The sequence below is a fragment of the Bufo gargarizans genome, chromosome 1, assembly GCF_014858855.1.
Source record: "Bufo gargarizans isolate SCDJY-AF-19 chromosome 1, ASM1485885v1, whole genome shotgun sequence".
Lineage (NCBI taxonomy): Eukaryota > Metazoa > Chordata > Amphibia > Anura > Bufonidae > Bufo > Bufo gargarizans.
In genome coordinates, this window is record NC_058080.1 from 184169748 (window position 1) to 184190183 (window position 20436).

General features: G+C 43.0%; 1 protein-coding gene across 2 annotated transcripts in view; it reads left to right on the forward strand.

Moving 5' to 3' along the window:
- Positions 1-1156: 1156 nt before the first annotated feature.
- NR3C2 (nuclear receptor subfamily 3 group C member 2) overlaps positions 1157-20436 on the forward strand; it is a 331201-nt gene continuing 311921 nt past the window's right edge. For both annotated transcript variants that reach the window (XM_044300367.1, XM_044300369.1), the window contains exons 1-2: positions 1157-1639; positions 10777-12550. In XM_044300367.1, coding sequence (XP_044156302.1) covers positions 10779-12550 — 1772 coding nt within the window. In that variant the 5' untranslated portion in view covers positions 1157-1639; positions 10777-10778. The remainder of the gene's footprint in view (positions 1640-10776; positions 12551-20436) is intronic.

The following is a 20436-nucleotide window of genomic DNA, read 5'->3' on the forward strand; positions in this document are numbered from 1 at the left end:
TAATAGAAGTCTATGGCCAGCATAACGGATTTGTCCTCTCCTGCACGGAATCGGGACTTCTATTATGACGGAATGAATAACAGAATGATAGGGGCATGGCCTGAATGGGCTTTGCCCCTCATGGTGCCATTGAAACATGGATTTTTGGTTCTGTGGTGTTTTCTACCCCCCCCCCCCCCCCTTTTTCTCTCTTGCTTTATTTCTCCTCAAATGCCAAGTGAGCCGGTACTATGCTGGGCAGCTTCAGGATTGGACAACTAGATGGCTGGTCAGCGTTGCCATTGGTTAAATCGGTTGCTGTCCAGTTGCTGGGCCTGTTTCTATTTTTATCCAGTATCCTGATTGGTTTTCAGTGGACTGTGGTGGGAATGTCACCTATTTATTGAGGCTCCTTATCTGCTGAATTCAGTCGCCGTGTCAAGATCAGGAAGAAGCTCGTCGATGCAGTATTTGTCGCGGTCTTTGTTGATTTTGGGGGGGGGGGGGTTAGTCGCTCAGAATTCTAGATGGACTTAAATTAATTCAGTAATGGACTTTATTATTTATTCAGAATGGTATTTATAACGGGATTTTAAAGTTGGTTTATGTAACCCCCAAGATTTTAATAAAGACCGCGGCCTTTTCATCCACAAGAGGTTTGCCATTTATTTAATAATTAGTTAATTATTGTTGAATATGGCGCCATGCCTCTAAATTATAGAATTGCGTTATAGTCCGTGGTAACAGAATCCATAACGCAATTCTGCTTTTACCACCAAATGAAGCGTGAATGAAATTTAGATTATGACATTCGCTCACCTCTAATACCCACCAATGCTATACCTCGTGATACTATTACTAATCCCTCCATGCTTTCCTAGTTTCTGCCTATACCATAGTCCCTGTACCGTGGACAGGTATTCCCATCGTCTGCCCTCTATAGCGCTGCTCCAGGTGATCGTTCATCCCCGTCCATTCCGCCTGGCACTGCGGCTCGGCTGCACAGGTACCGCTGCCCTCAGGTGTGTGCCGCGATGACGACAATGTGTACAGTGGCGGAGACAGCCGCCTTCCCAGTCAGACACAAGCCAGACTGAGAGCACGCCGTCCCACGTGACCGGTCATGTGACGCGCTGATGTCACGCTGACATCACAGCTCGCTCGCTCTGCATGGGAACTAGACGGCACGGTGCTCAGTCTGCCTGTCACTCGGCTCACCATAGCACTGCTGTCCGGGCTGCACCGTGCCTGCCTGTCAGCGCTCACACTGCTCCGGACACGACCGCCCGCAGCCCCTAGCCGTGCCCACAGCTCTCTCGCCCGGCTGTAGCCCCTCTCAGGCAGCTGCCAGACACAAGTCGCCGGGGGAGCGGGTGATGTGACAGGCTGGACGCGCGGGGCTGACAGGACGGGGTCTGATTGACGAAAAGGAGGAAAAGTTTTCCAACTCTGTGGGGTCTCCCCGCCGGAGCGCGCAGGGAGCGGCGGCGACTTGTATGTGGGGTGACCTTGCTCCCCGCTCTCTGGCTGGAGGGTGTGACTGGTCACATTCGGGGCAGTGGTCGCCTGTGACTGCGCGTCGCCTGCTCGGATTTGTCTGCTCTGGGTTTGGAGATCTGTGAGGAGGGATCCGCTCACCGCCTGCCATGTCATCGGAAAGGTGAGTGAGGAATGGGCGCCGAGCACTGCCACGGTGCAAAGTCCAGGCTGCCATTATCTGCACGACCCCCGGCTCTGCCCCAAACTGCAGCCCAACTCCTCCCGGCAGCCCCCATTCATTCATCGCGCTGCTACCCGCCCCCGTCTCGGGTGCACTTGTCCTGGTCGCGGGTGCACTTGTCACCTGTGCCGAGCCAGACATGGTCCAGACACAACATGCCCTGGCACCCTGCTGGATGGGCATGCACTTTTACCGCTTAGTGCTCTGTGGGTGCATTGTACCCTGTGTGCCCCCCACTATTGACCATTTTGCAGACCCCACTGAAGGCAGTTAACCCATTCTGTGTGATGTTCAGCTCACAGGCTTTCATGATCAACTTTTTTTTTTTTTAGAGACCAGTCACCGCCCAGTTTGATACAGAAATACCAGTGACATAAGTCCCTTTCATGTGCCACCAATGTAACTTTCCATGATGGCGGTCCCCGGGGATGTCACTCTGAATGGTGACATCTTTAGTTGCATCTACTATTTATATATGGCTCCTATGTACAATGTTGGACGCAAACGCCATTTCTTATAGGATCAGACATACTGGATATTGGAAGGCATGGCTCCCAGACTAAAATCTTCATTATGTGCCCTTGTCTGTGTCACCGTTGGGGATGGGGGGGGGGGTTGGCTGCATTACCTTTCACTAGACTTATGGCTATGGTTTGTCAGAGGTGCCCCATGCCGTAGTGACAAACAGGGTAAACATTGACATCTCATTAGCCGGCGTTGTTATTTTGTCTGAAACCTAATGAGCAATGCGTTGTGAATTTATGGAAATTTCCAGTGCTCCATATACGTGTATGTCATGCATTATTGCAAAGAAGTGGAGAGTGGGTTTGAACTTGATACAGAATGATGCTGTGCCAGGTAATGCTGAATAAACCACACAGGGCACCAGGCTGCATGCCAACTAGCTGCAGGCCTATGTGGCTGACTGGGGTGCAGGTGGAGCTCCTCGCACCGTCTCCTAGAGACCCAGTGTTTTCACTGAAATCATCTTTGCCCTTTCCTATTGCTGGTTATACCTGCTAGGTCAGTAGTGGATTTATAAACCACCTTCCAATAACTGCGCCTCATGGGGCGATGATGCACCGGCTTGGAATGACTTTTTTTTTTGGGTGTGACGAGGGTGGTAATAGTATTTCTGAATAGTGGATGCAACGTGCATTGGGGTGCTGATACCGGGACAAGACTGCTACTGTTCTGTCCACAAATACAATTTATTGCCTGGGGTACATAGGTTAGAAACGCTGCAAAGGTGGCATTATTTCTAATATTAAAAGGGGGCCCCAAGAGCAGAATGAATTACCGTAGGTCATAGATGTGATACGAATCGGGTAAAAGACACACATTATGGGCAGATTCATAGATGGACGTTATATAGATGATAGGTTGATCAATAAATATTAATATATATATATATATATATATATATATATATATATATAATTATGTAATAGATATTATAGTAACCAGGTAAACGACATGGATGTTATTATATAGATGATAGGTTGATTGATAAATAAATATATACAGAATATGAGATGGATGGATATAAAATTGTTGGATTAAATAAACATTATGAAGGAGGAGGCCGAAATCTGGTCTTAATATCTGTTTGGTTCTCCAAGGTCATTGCCTTCACACCTGTGTGGAGGTAGATGTCACATGTGTCACATCTGAACCTCCCCCCCCTTATCCCTTCATGGACACTTTGCCGTGTAACTTTCTCAGCTCTTTTAGCTGTTGCACGTCCCTCCTGCTTGACGGCTAGAATAAACCTGCACTTTTCACAATGAAAAGTGCACAGGTCTCAGTTTTCTATTCTGTCTGGCACCAAAAGGGTTATCGTCTGTGTCGCAGCAAGTTAATATCAGTCATGCCACCCTCCTCCTAACTGACAGGTCAGTAGAACCAGTGAGATGGCTGGGAGCAATGAAGGAGTGTCGCCGAGAGAGAGAGGAGCAGGCCAGGGTCCAAGTAGCACTTGCCATGTGACAGACGTAGGGCTTAACCCTTTCTGCGCTGTGAGTTGTGGTCGGGCAGCGATGCAGGGGGCTATCAGTGTGTGATAGGAGTCAGCCCGAGAGCAGCGAGCAGCGCTGTCACGTCTGCTGCTGATGCCGCTTCCACTTCTGGGTATACAATGGCAGACTAATGCCAGATCTGCTGTTTACAAACTAGTCCTAATCTCTCCCCACTCCTGCACCCGGAGGATATAGGAAATCGGATAAATAGATAGGAGGGGGGAGGAGAGAGGACGATTGCCAGGAAGGAATTAACGCAGGTAGGGAGCAGGTGCAAATGTCAGACCTCAGAAGTGAGCCACCGTCGCTGCTAGTCTGCAGTGTCCCTACAGATAATGTAACGTACCGCAGCGTGTACGGAAAATCATGTGTGTTAATGTAACGTGTTTATTCTACAGAGCTAATATATAATGTCATATTGCCTGGTTCTGGTCTTTGGGGCTCAGATATACAAAGGGGGTGATTGATCACGCCCTGCACGCCAGAATTCTGACTTAATTGGAATTTGTGACTTCTTGGGCTTATTTGTGCAAAATGTTGTGATATTTTGCTATTTTACGTAACGCCAGTTTTGAAACGTGTGTGTTTGTGGGGTATTTGGGCATGGTTAGCCTGTCGAGCTGATTCGAGCTAGATTTATCAACTGCAAGTCCCAAAAAGGGTTATAATCTTACTCCAGCAAAGGGGTGGCATAGAAAGTGGAGTAATATCTCAAGACTGAAGTGTCAGGCTTAGGCCTCATGCACTAAAACGTATTTATAGCAATTTGTACCAGCCGGGCTGGACCCATTCTCTTCAATGGGGCCACAATAGATGTGGACCGCACACCGTGTGTCTGTTCTGCGGCCCCACAAATATATAGAACATGTCCTATCCTTGTCCGCTTAATGGACAAGGCGCAGGACGTTCCATTCAGCACAGTGTGGAACACACACGACTGGTGTCCGTGTTTTGCGGATCTGCACTTTGCGGACTGCAAAAACGACAACGGTTGTGTGCATAAGTCCTTAAAGGGTTTCTGTCACCTGAAAAATGGCTGACATTAGCGATGTGCTAATGTCAGCTGAACATAACTATGTGAGTGCCATTTCACTATGTGCCGCCGTTATTGAGAAAACAAACTTTTATAATATGCAAATTAGCCTCTAGGAGCGGGGGGGTTGCTCCTGGGGGTGAGGCGCCGTTCTCCCACCTCTGGCCACGCCCTGCTACACTAGATTGACAGGGCCAGGCAGCGTTGGTCTCCTACCTCCGGCCCTGTCTGCAGTGTAAATCTCGCGCCTTTCAGTATTCGGCGCAGTGAGTGAAGGGCGCTCGCTGGCTGCCAACTTCCTGCCTGCGCCGAATACTGTAAGGCGCGAGATTTACACTGCAGACAGGGCCGGAGGTAGACCAACACTGCCTGGCCCTGTCAATCAAGGATAGCAGGGCGTGGCCAGAGGTGGGAGAACGGCGCCTCTAGGAGCAGGAGCAACACCCCCCCCCCCGCTCCTAGAGGCTAGTTAGCATATTATAATAGTTTGTTTTTCTTACTAACGGCGACACATAGTCAGGTGGCACTAATATATTTTTGTTCAGCTGACATTACATCGCTAAGCTCAGCCAGCTTAATAACCATTTTTCAGGTGACAGAAACCCTTTAAAGATGCGCCAAACTTTACAAATATTATGTGACATTTTGATAAATTTGGCACAAATTAAAAAAATTTCCTTGATGATAAATCTCCTCCATAGATTTTGAAAGTCCCTCAGCAGCGAGTAACATGGGCTGTGGTTGTAGGATATCTCCTCGGGGGGTGTTTTTGGGGCTCCATGGCCATAAGACGAACCACTATAACATACAGGAGTCATGAAGAAGGAAATCTTGGATTTCCTCTAAATGTCTTTAAACTTTTGTGGTAGTTCCTTATCCGACTTGGTAAACAGAACGATATTAATTAGCATGTATATAGCCGCACGGCCCTGTAATGCTGGGATCGCACTGCTCCACTGCGCTGCTTGAAAAGGCTAAGCTCTTACATGCAGTAGCGCTAAATGCATTAACAATTTGGTGTTTTACATGTTTTTGAAAGAACTGTAAACTCTTGCGTAGTATACAGACGCTCGGCTTGTGTCCGGATGCAGTAAATTCATTGATCATCTCGCCACCCGGTCTGACATTAGACATTCATTCTGCCACCACTAGGAACCAGTCAGTTTAAGGTGTCCTAGGAGAATTTGAATACGATACCAGCAAAGTGGATGAGATTTCACCAATCTCATGTACCTTGTGCTTTTTCGTTCCGTGCAGAAATCGCCCGTCAGTTCTTTTTGCCGTTCTTTTGTGCAAATTTCACCGTTTTTGAAGCACGGTTGAGATCTACGGCAAAACTAAATCAAATCCGCAGCAAAATCTATAAGTAACGTGAAGTTTGGTGCGGGAAAATCAGTACAGAGATTGATGCAGATTTTCTGTTTGTAAATCGGCACCTGTGTGCAGCTAACCATAGAGTTCGGGTCCGGCCACACAGTCAGGTTTCTTCCTGCAGTTTTGGATACCAAAACCTGGAGTGAATAAAAGAAACTGGAAAAAGTCATATCTGTCCTTTATACGATTATCTCCTTTCATGATCCACTTCTGATTTTGGCTTCCAAAACTGCATGCAGCCTGACTGTGTGGCCGTACCCTTATTGCATTACTCTGTCCTGCAGCCGTAAGGTTGACATAGATATCTGACAGCTCTTTGCGGTACTAGTGAGTTTGCTATTGACCATCAGCGGTAGGAGTAACATTTATTTAAGGGTACTTTCACACTAGTGTTAGGGTCCATTCACACGTCCGTTTTTTCTTTCCTGATCTGTTCCGTTTTTTCAGGAACAGATCAGGACCAGATCTGGACCCATTCATTTTCAATGGGTCCTGGAAAAAATCGGACAGCACAATGTGTGCTGTCCGTTTCCGTTGTTCCGTTCCGCATGTCCGTTTAAATATAAAACATGTCCTATTCTTGTCCTGAAAAATCGGATCCTGGTACAATACAAAGTCAATGGATCCGCAAAAAACGGATGACATTCGGATGTCATTCCGTATGTCATCCGTTTTTTGCGGATTCCGTTCCTGGAAACACATAACAAATTTTTTATTTTTTATTTTTTATTTTTTTTTCAATTTTTTTTCAAAGAAATCCAAACAACTTTATTTGATTATTGAAATGTATACATGTTTCCGTTTTTTGCGGATCCGCAAAAAACGGATGACATACGGAAACATTTTCCGGAACAATGGATCCGCAAAAAACGGACCGTTTTTCAGGATGAAAAAAAACAGGACGTGTGAATGGACCCTTATTCTTTTCCGGCACTGAGTTCCGTCTTAGGGGCTCTATACCGGAAAAGAACTGATCAGTTTTATTCCCATGCATTCTGAATGGAGAGCAATCCGTTCAGGATGTCTTCAGTTCAGTCTTTTTGACTGTTCAGGACGGAGATAATACCGCAGCATGCTACGGTTTCATCTCTGGCCAACATTGAACACTTGCCTGAATGCCGGATCCAGCATTTTTTTTTTCTATAGGAATATATTAGTGCATCCAGCATTCAAAATACCAGAATGCCAGATCCGTCCTTCTGGTCTGCACATGAGCAGACCGAAAAAAATGTGAAAAAAAATCAAAACGGATCCGTTTGTCCGTATGACAAACTGGACAGATGGATCCGTTCTTGCAATGCATTTGTGAGACGGACCCTCATCCGGATCCGTCTACAAATGCTGTCCGTTTGCATGCAGATTGCCTGATCCAGCAGGCAGTTCCGGCGACGAACTGCGTGCCGGATCACTCTGCCGCAAGTGTGAAAGTACCCTAAAACAGAAAAAAGTAGTCAGTGTCCTGGGGCTGGCTGCAAAAGTTGTGCTTCAACTGAGTTTTCAAGTTCAGCTGCCCTGCTGATAGATGGTATGGACAGAAGTTTGCCATTCACATGTAGTTTTTATGTGTTTTAAGCTTGACAGACAAAAAAGTCATGGAAAATCCAATATATGCCATGTGCCCGTGGCATTGTCCACACCTTATGCTGTATGCTTAGTATGTTGTTCCAGCAATTCTGAAGCTCTGCTCAGCACATTAATGCTAGGTCTACATGACAGGGCGCAACTACACTGCAACATTTGTCATGCGACAATTTTTATAATGATAGTTTATGGTGTCGCAATGTGATGTACTGCGACACGTCAGTCGCAAAAAAATCCACCTCTAATGGTCGCAGCATGTTGCAGTGCGACACCATAGACTATCGTTATAAAAAGATAGAAAGAAACGTGCACAAGAACCCGCATTTCTGTAAAACTGCAACACAATGGCATCGGGGGCGCTGTTGTGTACCAGCCGAACGGAGCAGTTTCCCACAGTATTAGGCTACATGCACACGGACGTATGTGTTTTTCGTTCCGCAAATTGCGGATCCGCCCAAAAAAGCGCATGACATCCGTATGCCATCCATTTTTGTGTGTGGATCCATTGTAACAATGCCTGAAACGGACAAGAATAGGGCATGTTCTATTTTTTTTTGCGGGGCTACGAAACGGACATACTGATGCGGACAACACATGAAGTGCTGTCCGCATATTTTGCGGACCCATTGAAATGAATAGGTCCGCATCCTGTCCACAAAAAAAACAAAAAACTGAACGGACACGGAAACAAACAACGTTCGTGTGCATGTAGCCTTGGTGGCTGTAATACAGCGTTGATTTGTTACGTACCTGTAATTGTATAAAACATTTTGTCAGTATTTTCATTAAATATCCGCTAAATACCGTAATACGGAAAGGACTCCTCCAGTAAAATGAAAGCTCAATATCACGTTACTTTTGTGTGGGTTCACATGCGGCAGAAATTTTCATTCCATACTTTTAAATGGGGTTGTTTCTGCAGTATGTGCATGAATATCTGCAAGGCCCATTCAGATGAGTAGGACAGTCGGAAAGATTTCTGCAACAGGTGTGCAGTGTGAATATACCAGTATACAGTATAAAAGCTCCTACACAGGGTTATATGTTTCCATGGTAACGCACAATCCCTGTGTATCCCTGATCCTTGCATCTATATTTTCTCTACTTCTGAATTACCTACCAAATGTATGTTATGTCAGTACAACTGCAAGATCAGACTACACAGTTTTTGTTGTCTGTTACCATGGAAACACAAACGTGTATACAATCTGTACACACAAAATGATTAAAAACTTATTGCGATTTGCAAAATGGCTTCTTTTTTTCATGTTGGATACATTGGAACAATAAAATTAAAACAGGCTTCAAAGCAGGGCATAGCGATTCAAGACTCGATGGGCGCCAAGTTGTTTTGCATCCAAAAAAATAGACTCTGTGAAGAAGAGCACAAAACATGGTGTGACAAGAGCCAAATAGCTGTTTTTATACTGGTCAATTGCCAGTAAATGTTGTAGATCATTTCAAGATTTGCAGAAATGATGTCAGTGTCAAGTTCAGCCCTTTACATGCAGTGGACTTGATGCAGACTTTTCTGTGACCGTCCCGTTTATTGAAAGGGGTATGCAGAAAAACATGTGCTTGCTGCAGCCACAGGTGCTGTGTACGACTTTATTCTAGTTCTTCAGAAACTCATAGTGACCGTTTTCAAAACAACTTCAACCTAATTCACTGGAATGGGACGAGCAGTTGTAATTACACTGGGCCACCTCTAGAAAGGTAGGTGACACACAGGTAATATTGCAAAGTAAGCGGTGCTCACACGAATGCAGCTACCCCTTCAGACAGCTCATTGGCAGGGACCCCCATTGTGATTGACGACCTGTGCTAAGGATAGGTCATCGATAGCAGGTTTTTGAACCAAAGCCAGGAGTGGATCTATAAGTCTTCCCGTTATATTTCTCATTCATATTGAATGCACTCCTGGCTTCAGCTTGAAAGAACAACAACTTGTTTTTGGCATTTGCACGGCCGGCAGTTTAAAGCCTTGACCGCGCCAAGGAGGTACGTGTGCCTTCTTTTCATGGTGTCCAGACAGAAGCCACTGGAAGCAGCGGTGGGTGTCCACTTGTGGTTTTTCATCATTTAATGGGAATAAACCACAAGCAGGTCCAAAGTGCAAACCATGGCGATTTATACTGCAGATTTTGAAAAATCCACTGTGTTAACGGACCCTAAGGGTGGATTCACAAATAGGTTCTTTAATGGCATTTTTCTGTAGTTTTGTATTTTGTGGCATATTTTAGCATATTTGGATTTTGGATCTTTTTTTGCTGAAAAATCCCAGCCCCACATGTTGGCTGAAAGTCTGTGAGAAAAAGGAAAAAATGCTGGAATATGCTAGTGGCATTTTTTTGTTTTCTTTTTAATTTGGTGGCGTTTTGTACTTCTGGCTTCAAAAAATAAATAATTCAATTCACTTGAATTGGTCTGCATCCGTGATACGGGGTGCACACGGCCGGTGCTCGTGTATTGCAGACCCTTACTGTTTCCTGTGTACCAGTGTCCCTAGAATTGCTTCTTCCCATTCAGATAAATCAGAACTGATGAGCTGGGATTACGCTCGCCGCTGCAATGCTGACAGCAAGCAGGTAAATAATAAAGGTAACACAGCGCTCGTACTACGGGATCCGCAGTCAGTCGGATCCCTGCCAATGTGATATTGAGGATAGGTCATCAATATCCGAAACTTGACAACCCCTTTAAGACTTTGATTTAAAAAAAAATTGTAACACTGCTGGATTTTATTCTGATTGTGTGGTCGCGGCAAATGTGCAAGTCGCAATACCATACGACACCATTAATTTCTATGCTAGCACCGCTACACTGCGATCCATAGCTGTCATGCTACTAAGAGCGCCGTGAAGCCTTACCCTGTGACAACTAATCGTGCCTTTCTAATTTCTCAATGTGCGATATATTAGTGCTCTTTTATGTATACATATAGTAAATGTGTAAAATATTAAAAGCAAATTATACAAGTGCATATTTGTTTCATATCTCATTTACCACTGTGAGAATTATTCATAAAAGGTGAGAAGGTTGAACATTGACTTTTTTATTATGTTTTCTAGGTATGGAAACTAAAGGCTATCACGGATTCCAGGAAGGAGGAGATATGGAGAGACGATGGGGTCAGGTGCCACAGACTATGGAATTGTCATCTTCCGGGCAGCAGGATGCCGATTCTTACATGGAAATTGTAAATGTGAGTTGCGTACCTGGGACCTTTCCACAAAATGCCACAGAAAGTGAAGAGAAAGAGAAACAAGCTCTCCCGCCTTGCCTACAGCAAGATAGTAATCAGTCTGGTGTTTTAATACAAGAGTCTAAACCTGAATTGGAGTCAAAAGAACTTTCTGCAACTGTAGCAGAGTCTATGGGATTGTACATGGATTCCGTACGGGATGCCGAATTTGCGTATGAACAGCAAAACCAGCAAGAAGTGATTGGTACTGGAAATATTTACCAAAATATGGAGAACTTTGTGAAATTTTACAAGCACAATGCTTGTAGCACTTTTCCATTAGACTGCCAAAACCAATCTGTAAGCTCTATTTTGGACGTTGACAGTTCCATGAACGGTAAAGCAAATAGTAATACTTTAAGGAGCCCCTCTTCCTGCAATGAGAAATGTTCAACAACTAATAGCCCATCCAACATGGGACTTTCTGTTTGTAGTCCTACTGGAATTGACTCCGTCTCTTCAACTACTTGTTCCACCAAATTTGGAAATTTTATAGTGCACAGTCCAGTTACCCAGGGAACTTCTGTTTCATGCTCACCAAATGTTGATAATAGATGTTCTATCTCACATAGTCCTGCCCATACTAGTACAGTGGAGTCCCCTTTGTCAAGCCCATTGAGTAGTTTGAGATCGCCCATATCAAGCCCACCAAGTCACTGCAGTATAAAATCCCCAGTATCAAGTCCATTAAATATTGCAGTGAGGCCCAATGTATCCAGTCCCGGGAATATAAACTCGAGATGTTCCCTCTCCAGTCCTTCCAATGTCAATAATAGGTCCACTATTTCTAGTCCTGCTGCAGGTTCCATGGGATCTTCTATCTGCAGTCCAGCACACAACACTTTAGGATTTCCTTCTGCTGTCTTGTCTACAGAATGTCGAACTGATGCCACCAATATCAGTACAGATGCTAAGGACAAAGCTGCTCAGCAACTCTTATTTCCCAAGATGGAAACTATGGATAATGAAATTAGTGACAGTGGCACAAGCGGCCTGATAAAGTTCATTAAGCCAGATCCTGATGCCACGTTCATTGATTCCTGTTTTGGAGATCGCTGTAAGGTTGCTTCTGATGCAGCGTTTCCAATCTCTGTAAAGCAAGAGCCTGGTAAAAGCACTTGTTCTAGTTCTATGTTTAAACCAACCCAATCGGCAAACCCGTTTCCATTCATGGATGGTTCCTACTTCACTTTTATGGATGATAAAGATTACTATTCCCTATCTGGAATACTAGGACCACCTGTTTCATCGTTTGTTGGCAGTTGTGAAGGTAATGGATTTCCTAGCCAAAGCCTCAACATGGGGATTAAACAGGAGGCTGGTGATAATTTTTTTCCAGAGAACTCCATGCCTTCCTCGGCTATTGTGGGTGTTAACTCAACTGGACAGTCATTTCATTATAGAATTGGCGCTCAAGGCACGATCTCTTTGAGCAGACCTGTCAATAGAGAGCAGCCTTTCCAGCATTTGAGCCCATTCCCTCCAGTTGGTTCACTGGTGGAAAATTGGAAAGCTCATTCTGAATTGTCTCAAAACTCTTTGTCATCCAGAAGAAATGATGGTTTTCCGGGTCCAGGATACATTCCAGAAAACGTCTCGAGGTGAGTAAGAGAGTAATCACATTGTGAATATGCCAGGCGGTGACTGGTATTGCCACATACATACTGTTAGTCAGTATTAAAATACATGGGTGTGATACACATTGAGGAAACCTGTAGGTATAAATGGCGTGCCTATTATTGTACATGGCTATTATAGAATTGTGCAATGTTCTGCGTCATTTGGTTTATGCTAATTTATAAGCTGTTTACTTTGTAATTAGAGCGTTTGGTGTACGAATTACCAAACTTGGTGATGTTTCTTGGTATACGGAACGAACTGAAATACCAGTTTGTGACTTCGCATTGTGTAACCGGTATAATTACTGTCAGAAATAAATCCGTGAAAAATGCTTTTATATGTAATGAATTTAAATGTAATGAATTTAAATGTGTTTTATATGTAATGAATTTAAAAAGAGACTTATTCTACTAGCGAAGTTCAGTGCTTGGCTGTCTCTGGCAGTCCTATAGAGAATGTATGGATGCATACTTGATCACAGTTTCATTCATTTGGGGCAATCGGGACTCCATTCTTACCCCCGCTGATTAGGTGCTTTTTCCCATATCTTGTGGACAAGGTAATAGTTTTTAGGTACACTATTGATTAGGTTTAATTATGCTAATGACGTTTTTAACAGTCATACTGCCACGAAGACACACATCCAGTGCTTTGCTTCGATCTGATTCGGCAATACAGACTGTAATAGTTCTTGGTCACACCTCAAAGATAGATAAATTAGATACTGATGACATCAGCAGATACTAAATATTCTCTATTATAGTTGACTATGCACATTAGATAAAGATCATGCAAGGTCACCATGACTGGCCAACCATCTATGGCCACCTTAAAGAGAACCTGTCTCTTTGGGCAGCAAGCAGTAGTGGTTTTAACACTGCATGTAATATAATTCTAATGTTGCTTGTAGTTTGTTACTATGAAATATACAGAGGTCTATACATCACTGGTTACTAGGATGTGGATACTGATGTCTTCTGCGTTCAAAAACTTTTGTAAGCTGCTACAAATAAATGTATTATTGTTATATTTTTTGTTGATTTTGTGGAACAAACCAAATTTGTGGTACAGTGTGATAAGAGTAGCGTGCCAAAGACGCAAGCGCGTATACCATGTCCTGCTAGATAATTACATGGCGATCTTGACATCTAATGACGGCAGTGTAGCAGTGCAGCCATAGAGATGAATGTGACCTCATTCATTTCTATGGCTGCACTGCTACGCTTAGTCCCACAACAGATGTCATGCCCAAGATTTGTCCCAGCTGTAAGTCCTGCATCTAAGAGGGCCCTGAAACTTAGAACACATGTACAATAAGAAAAGCATACACCCCCACAAGGTAGCCTGTAGTCACAGTCTAACTCCATACTATACGACTTTGTACGCTCTTCTGAAAGGTCATGTATCAGCATCTTCTACTTTTTGTAAAGCTAAGATTGACATTTTCTGGGCACAAATCCTATCCCCCTTTCCCTTCTGCCCTCCCTCGTCATAGTATATACCCACTACCTGCTGAAGCTATAAGCTCTGAAAGAGTGGTAATGTTCAACTCTTCTATGACAACCGCTTCATCCAGTGAATTACAGCGCAGAGAACACGGCACACTGGTTGCATCATATTCAGACTGGTGGATCTTTAGCATTTTATATGGTGTATGGTATTGGGCAATGTGTTGGGCGCTTTGGATAAGCCCTGAAAATGAGTGGATTGTGACAGCGACATCCATATTATACTTGTTTCATTTGATCAAGCATGTCTTCAGCTTTGAAGATGGCTAGGTTAGAACATCTTAACAGAATTAAAGAGGACCTGCCACCATCCCTGGTGTGGCTTAGGCTGGGTTCACATGGCGTTTTCCCTATCCGTTTAACGTATACAATAAATGTATGTTTGAGATTGATGTCATACAATGGCATCCGTTCCCAATAGAGTTCCATTGTAAAAAGAAATTGGGCAGGATACCAGAACGTGGTGTGCTGCGTTTTTTGTATCCTTTTTTTTCCTAATATATACATCAAATGGAGGCATAAAACGTGATGTGAACCCTTATAAATACTTGTATTCCCCATAGTATGTGAATTTGGGATCATGTATTCCTATAACTTCACTGCACCACTCCTGTTTCTGAGTTAATAAATTTCTAGGCAAAATATTGGAGGAACCGCACGATGGAGAAGTCTGAGAAAACATAATCCAGAATTGACCTGTCCACATGTGTGACTGCGTAAAACAGATGCCATGTGTACCCAGATATAGTATTGTCAGTGTTGTGGTATATAGACAGTACTTGGCCAGAAAATGCTGCAAAGTAAGAAAGCTTTAAAAAATAGTGTTAATAGTTTAGTCTTATCAATTAAGAAAATGCAAATGAATGAACGAGAGAAATCTAAACCAAGTCAATATTTGGTGTGACTGCCCTTTACCTAAACAGCATCGGTTCTTCTAGGTACTTACACAGTTTTTGAAGGAACTCGGCAGTGAGGATGTTCCAGACATCTTGGAGAACTAACCACAGATATTCTGTGGATATAGGCTTCCTCAGATCCTTCTGTATCTTCATGTAATCCCAGGCAGACTGGATGATGTGTGAGGCCATATCATCGTTCTTAATGACATTGGCTTTATGTCTGAGGTTCTTGTCCTGCTGCAGAATAAATAAATGTAAACTGTTCACACTTATTTTAAGCATTCTTACTTTGCAGCATTTTTCCACACCTGCCTAAAACATTTGAACATTACTATGTGTGTGTGTATGTATGTATATATATATATATATATATATATATATAATGTGTGTGTATATATGTGAAACTTGAAAAATTAGAATATCATGCAAAGTTCATTTATTTCAGTCATGCAACTTAAAAGGTGAAACTAACATATGAGATAGACTCATTACATGCAAAGTGAGATATTGCAAGCCTTTATTTGTTATATTTGGGATGATTATGGCTTACAGCTTATAAAACCCCAAAGTCACAATCTCAGGTACCCTTTGCTCAGGGGGTATGGATTAATTAGCTGAGTAGAGTGTGAAACTTTGAGCCTAGAATATTGAACCTTTTGACAAAATTCTAATTTTAAGCTGCATTAATGCAATTCCTTTTAATTTGCATTCCTGAAATAAATGGACTTTTGCACGATAATAGTGCGTTTTCGAGTTTCACGTGTGTGTGTGTGTGTATATATATTTTTGCTACTGATAAAAATAAGGATAAATCTACAGTATTAGGCCCCCTGCTGATATACTGAACCTTTGTTTCTACTCATAGAAGTGTAACCTAAACATGTTAATCTTTAACTTGCCAAGCAATATAACCCATAGGTGAACAAGTCATCTGTAAACATGTCACTGACATCTGGTACACAGCGACTCCACTATGATTTCCTTATTTGTGCTGTTTTCAGCTTATGAGGCATTAGTCAGGTGCACATTATCCCTATTTTCCGCTTTATAAGATCCACTTTTTAGCAAAAAAAAAGTGCTTGTGTCTTATAATCGGCAGTCAGGGAGATCCAGCCTGGCCAGACCCCCGGGAGACTTCCTTAATGATCTGACAGAGCGCACACTCAGCACTTTCCCCCATCAGTGAGATTGCTGTGCACCTACACACACCTCTCCCTCCCTGCTGACACCCATCTGTGTTATCAGCGGCAGCAGGACAGCACGTGGCGAGGAAGGTCCCATAGCTGTACTGGAAGGAAAGGAAAACTCCAAGTACAGCTTAAAGGGAACCTGTCACCATGTTTATACATATAAAAGTAAAGGTACCTCCAAACTTTTCTTCTAATACTCTTTAAAGCGATGCGTCCATATTTTTATGAGCACCCCCTGTTCCTAATATTTGGCCACCAGAACGCTTTCCCGACGTAATCATTAGCATAATGCTTTCGATTTCATCAGAACGTCATAGCCTATTCCCCGCCCCCTATTCATAGAATCTTCAGTAGATCCCGTTCTTTCTTCTTAAATCTCGCGCATGCTCTCTTTTCCTTCCACCAATAAAATAGCTTCTTTTATGTATCCTCCCCATCACGCCACAACGTCCTAGAAAGTTCCGAACAATCCTGTCCCCCAGCCATAGTAGATCCAGCGCTAGAGTTCCTACCCCACAGCGATCCACTGACTACTATTGGGCATGGGGAGTCCGGAAGGAATTTGAGACTGTGTGCAATTACGTTGGCCTTGACGTATATGACGTGGTTGCGCTCCAAAACCAGCACAATCTCGTTTTCAATATGCAGAGTAATGCGATTGCGCGGGATTACATGGCTGTGGGCGTTTTTTAAGGCAGAGATGAAGAAGATGACTCTGAAAAGATATGATTCCTCTTGTCTGTGAGAGGTAAAATGACTCTTTTGGGCACATTAGCATATATTGCGGGAAATTTAAAAAAGATGATTAGATGGTCAAAAAGGCTGCAGATTGGAGTCTGGATAAGATATATATGACTGTGGAAACGCATTTATTAATTCTTAGGGCTGAGTTTAATAGGTCAATTAGAGGTGACAGGTTCCCTTTAAGGAACTTTGATGTCATTATTATGAGGAGCCGGAATAGAACTGTACAGCCAGCACTGGTGCAGGGAAATGTGAGTTTTATTAAAGATAAGTGTGTGTGTGTCAGTGCTGTATGTTTGTATATGGTTGTAGCATAACTGTATGGGTGTAGCAGAGCTGTATGTGTGTTACAGAACTGTACTGGTGTAACAGAGGTGTATGGGTGTAGCAGAGCTTTATGGGTATACCTGACCTTTATTTGTGTATGGCAGTGCTGTGTGTGTACCAGAACTGTGTGTGTGTGTGTGGCAGTGCTGTATGTTTGTATATGGTTGTAGCATAACTGTATGGGTGTAGCAAAGCTATATGGGTGTAGCAGAGCTGTATGTGTGTTACAGAACTGTATTGGTGTAACAGAGTTGTATGGGTGTAGCAGAGCTTTATGGGTATACCTGACCTTTATTTGTGTAGCAGGGTTGTATTTGTGTATGGCAGTGCTGTGTGTGTCCCAGAACTGTGTGTGTGTGTCGCAGACAAATACTTAAAAATAATCTAGCAGAACATGAAACAGGGCAGGACACAACAGAGCAATGACAGGAGACACATTTATTCGGATAGGTACTTTTAATGAGGTGACCACATGCCTCATTGTTGGTTGTTACAGTGGTCAGCAGATGACACAGTTAAGGGTACTTTCACACTTGCGGCAGAGAGACCCGGCAAGTAGTTCTGTCGCTGGGAACTGCCTGCCGGATCAGGCAAAACGTATGCAAACTGATGGCATTAGTAAGACTGATCAGGATCCTGATCAGTCTTAAAAATGCCCGATCAGTCGAAAAAATGCATTGAAATGCCAGATCTGTCTTTCCGGTGTCATCTGGCAAAACGGATCCGACATTTATTTTTTTCACCTTTTTTTCAGTGTTGCGCATGCGCAGGACCGGAAGGACTGATCTGGCATTCAGGCATGTCTTTGGTTTTTTTCGATAAAACATTCTACGGTTTTATCTTTTGCCTGATCAGTCAAAACAACTGAACTGAATACATCCTGATGCAAATTGAACGGATTACTATCCATTCAGAATGCATGGGGATAAAACTGATCAGTTCTTTTCCGGTATAGAGCCCCTGTGACGGAACTTTATGCCGGAAAAGAATAACGCTAGTGTGAAAGTACCCGAAGGGTAACAGGAGCTGACCAAAACTATTCCCCCCCCCACCACCTATTCCATCCTAAAGTTATTGACCTTGACCCCCTCCTCAGTAAAACACACTCCCCTCAAAGAGGACCTAGAAAATATTTTTTCTAATTTTCTCTTGTCTAAACCTGGGGTGCATCGTATAGTCTTATAAAGTGAGAAATATGGTAAGCATTTTTGGCATAGAATTAGCATAATTTTCACTTGAATAACTGAAAACAAAAATGTGTTGTAGATGTTTACCGTAAAAAGGAAACTTTTTGTATTACAAAGGTAGCACTTAACCCTTCCATTCAACCAAACTCGCATCAACATAAAGATTTATGGTGGTCTAAGTTTGGTTCAGTAGAACCTTTTGGGTGCTGTAAATGTAATAAAACCCAATTTCAGCTGTGTGAATCTGGCCTGTTAATCTAAAGAGAGCTTTATTAGATATTCTGGGCCTTTATTATAGAGATTTTGAGCATGTGCAGGTTTAACTGATAATATTATTTATTCATTATTCAGGGCAACTTTTACCTCATTTTACATGTCTGTAAATTTTGTGTTTTTATATAAATGGATATTTGTCTTTTTGATATAGACCTTAGGGGTAAAGTACATGGAAAACACAGGTAAAAGGGTTGTCCAGGTTCAGAGATGAACCCTGACGTAACCCCTTCTTCATCCATTCAGCCCCTATGAGTGGTGCTTCCAATGCTGTTTAGCTCAGGGCAAGGCCTTTTTCTTCAGATCTGGTGACGTACCGGGCTTCTGATGGGCATGCTAGGCGGAGGTTTCTGCCTAGCAGTGAGCCCGGTGACAGTCATCAGCACTAATGGGCGGGCTTTAGCGCTTCTCTACGCGCTAAAGCTGTTTGACATTGGCCTATTCTCCTCTCCCACTTGAAATAATGATGTGCATTTTAATGGGAATGATGGCTGTCAACTAAGCATGGATGGTAATTTTTAAATATATAATAATAATTCGTGGCACTAAGATTAATGTATGCAAATAAAACATATTTATATTTTTTATTGTGCAACTTCACTTTGAACCGAAACGTTCGGTGTATGATATACAATTTTCATGAACTCTGGATGTGAAGTTCTATAATAAACTTCTATTTTTGATTTGCATACATTATTGTGAGTGCCACTAATTTTCATGATAAATTAGTGACTGCCGAGTCCTTTGCTGGCACCAGCAGAACTCCAGTTTTTGGCTACGGTAATTTGTCAGTAGTCTCAAATTCATATGCAACTTGTGTCATGGTGCAGCCCAATGTTAAATCTCTTACAAAGCAAACTGGAACTTTTTTTTTTTTTTAAGTATTTGCGTGTATTTGAGAATTGCTGTTTAAGCAGTTAGCTATACAATAGGTCAAACAAAGTAGCTCTAAAAGTGAAGCTGCACTTTCCATTTGACATTGTGACTGATAATCTGAAATGCTTGATGCCAGATAAAAAGACTTTTGCAGCCCTGCTGTTTAGGTGTACGGGATTGAACGATTACTCTGGGGTAAATCGAGCACATCTTAGCCAGCTTTGTCTTGGTTTGTATGACAACAAACTGAAAAATGTGTAATTGTAGTTGGTTTAAGTGAATATGACATGATTGCCCAGAAAGCTCAGCCTTTGAGAATGTGTTTGTTCTTGCAGACTGTTTCAAGTGAATGTTATTCCTAGCTGTCAGATTTCAGATCAAGGAGTATGCCAGATCGTTGCCAGTTTCTTGATATTTTGAGATGAATCAAAAAAAAGAAAGAGAGTTTGCCTCAGTGAAAAACCAATTCAGCGCTGACAAAGGAATACTATAGATTTTATGTATAAAGAGAGGAAGAAATAGACATGAACGCAAATATGTGATTTGGATGTCAAGAATGAACCCCAACAGGAGACAAGAAGTGCCCTGCTAGAAACATGACCAAATATGTTGGTGCTTACCTCCAGTGTTGAAGGACATCTGTCAGCAGATTTGTACCCATGACACTGGCTGACCCTGTTACATGTACATTGGTAGCTGAAGACATCTGTGTTGGTCCCATGTTCATATATGCCCGCATTGCTGAGAAAAATGCTGTTTTAATATATGCAAATGAGCCTCTAGGAGCAATGGAGGCTGTTGCCGTTACACCTAGAAGCTCTGCTCTCTCCAACTGCTGCACCCTCTCCACTTTGAACAGGGCC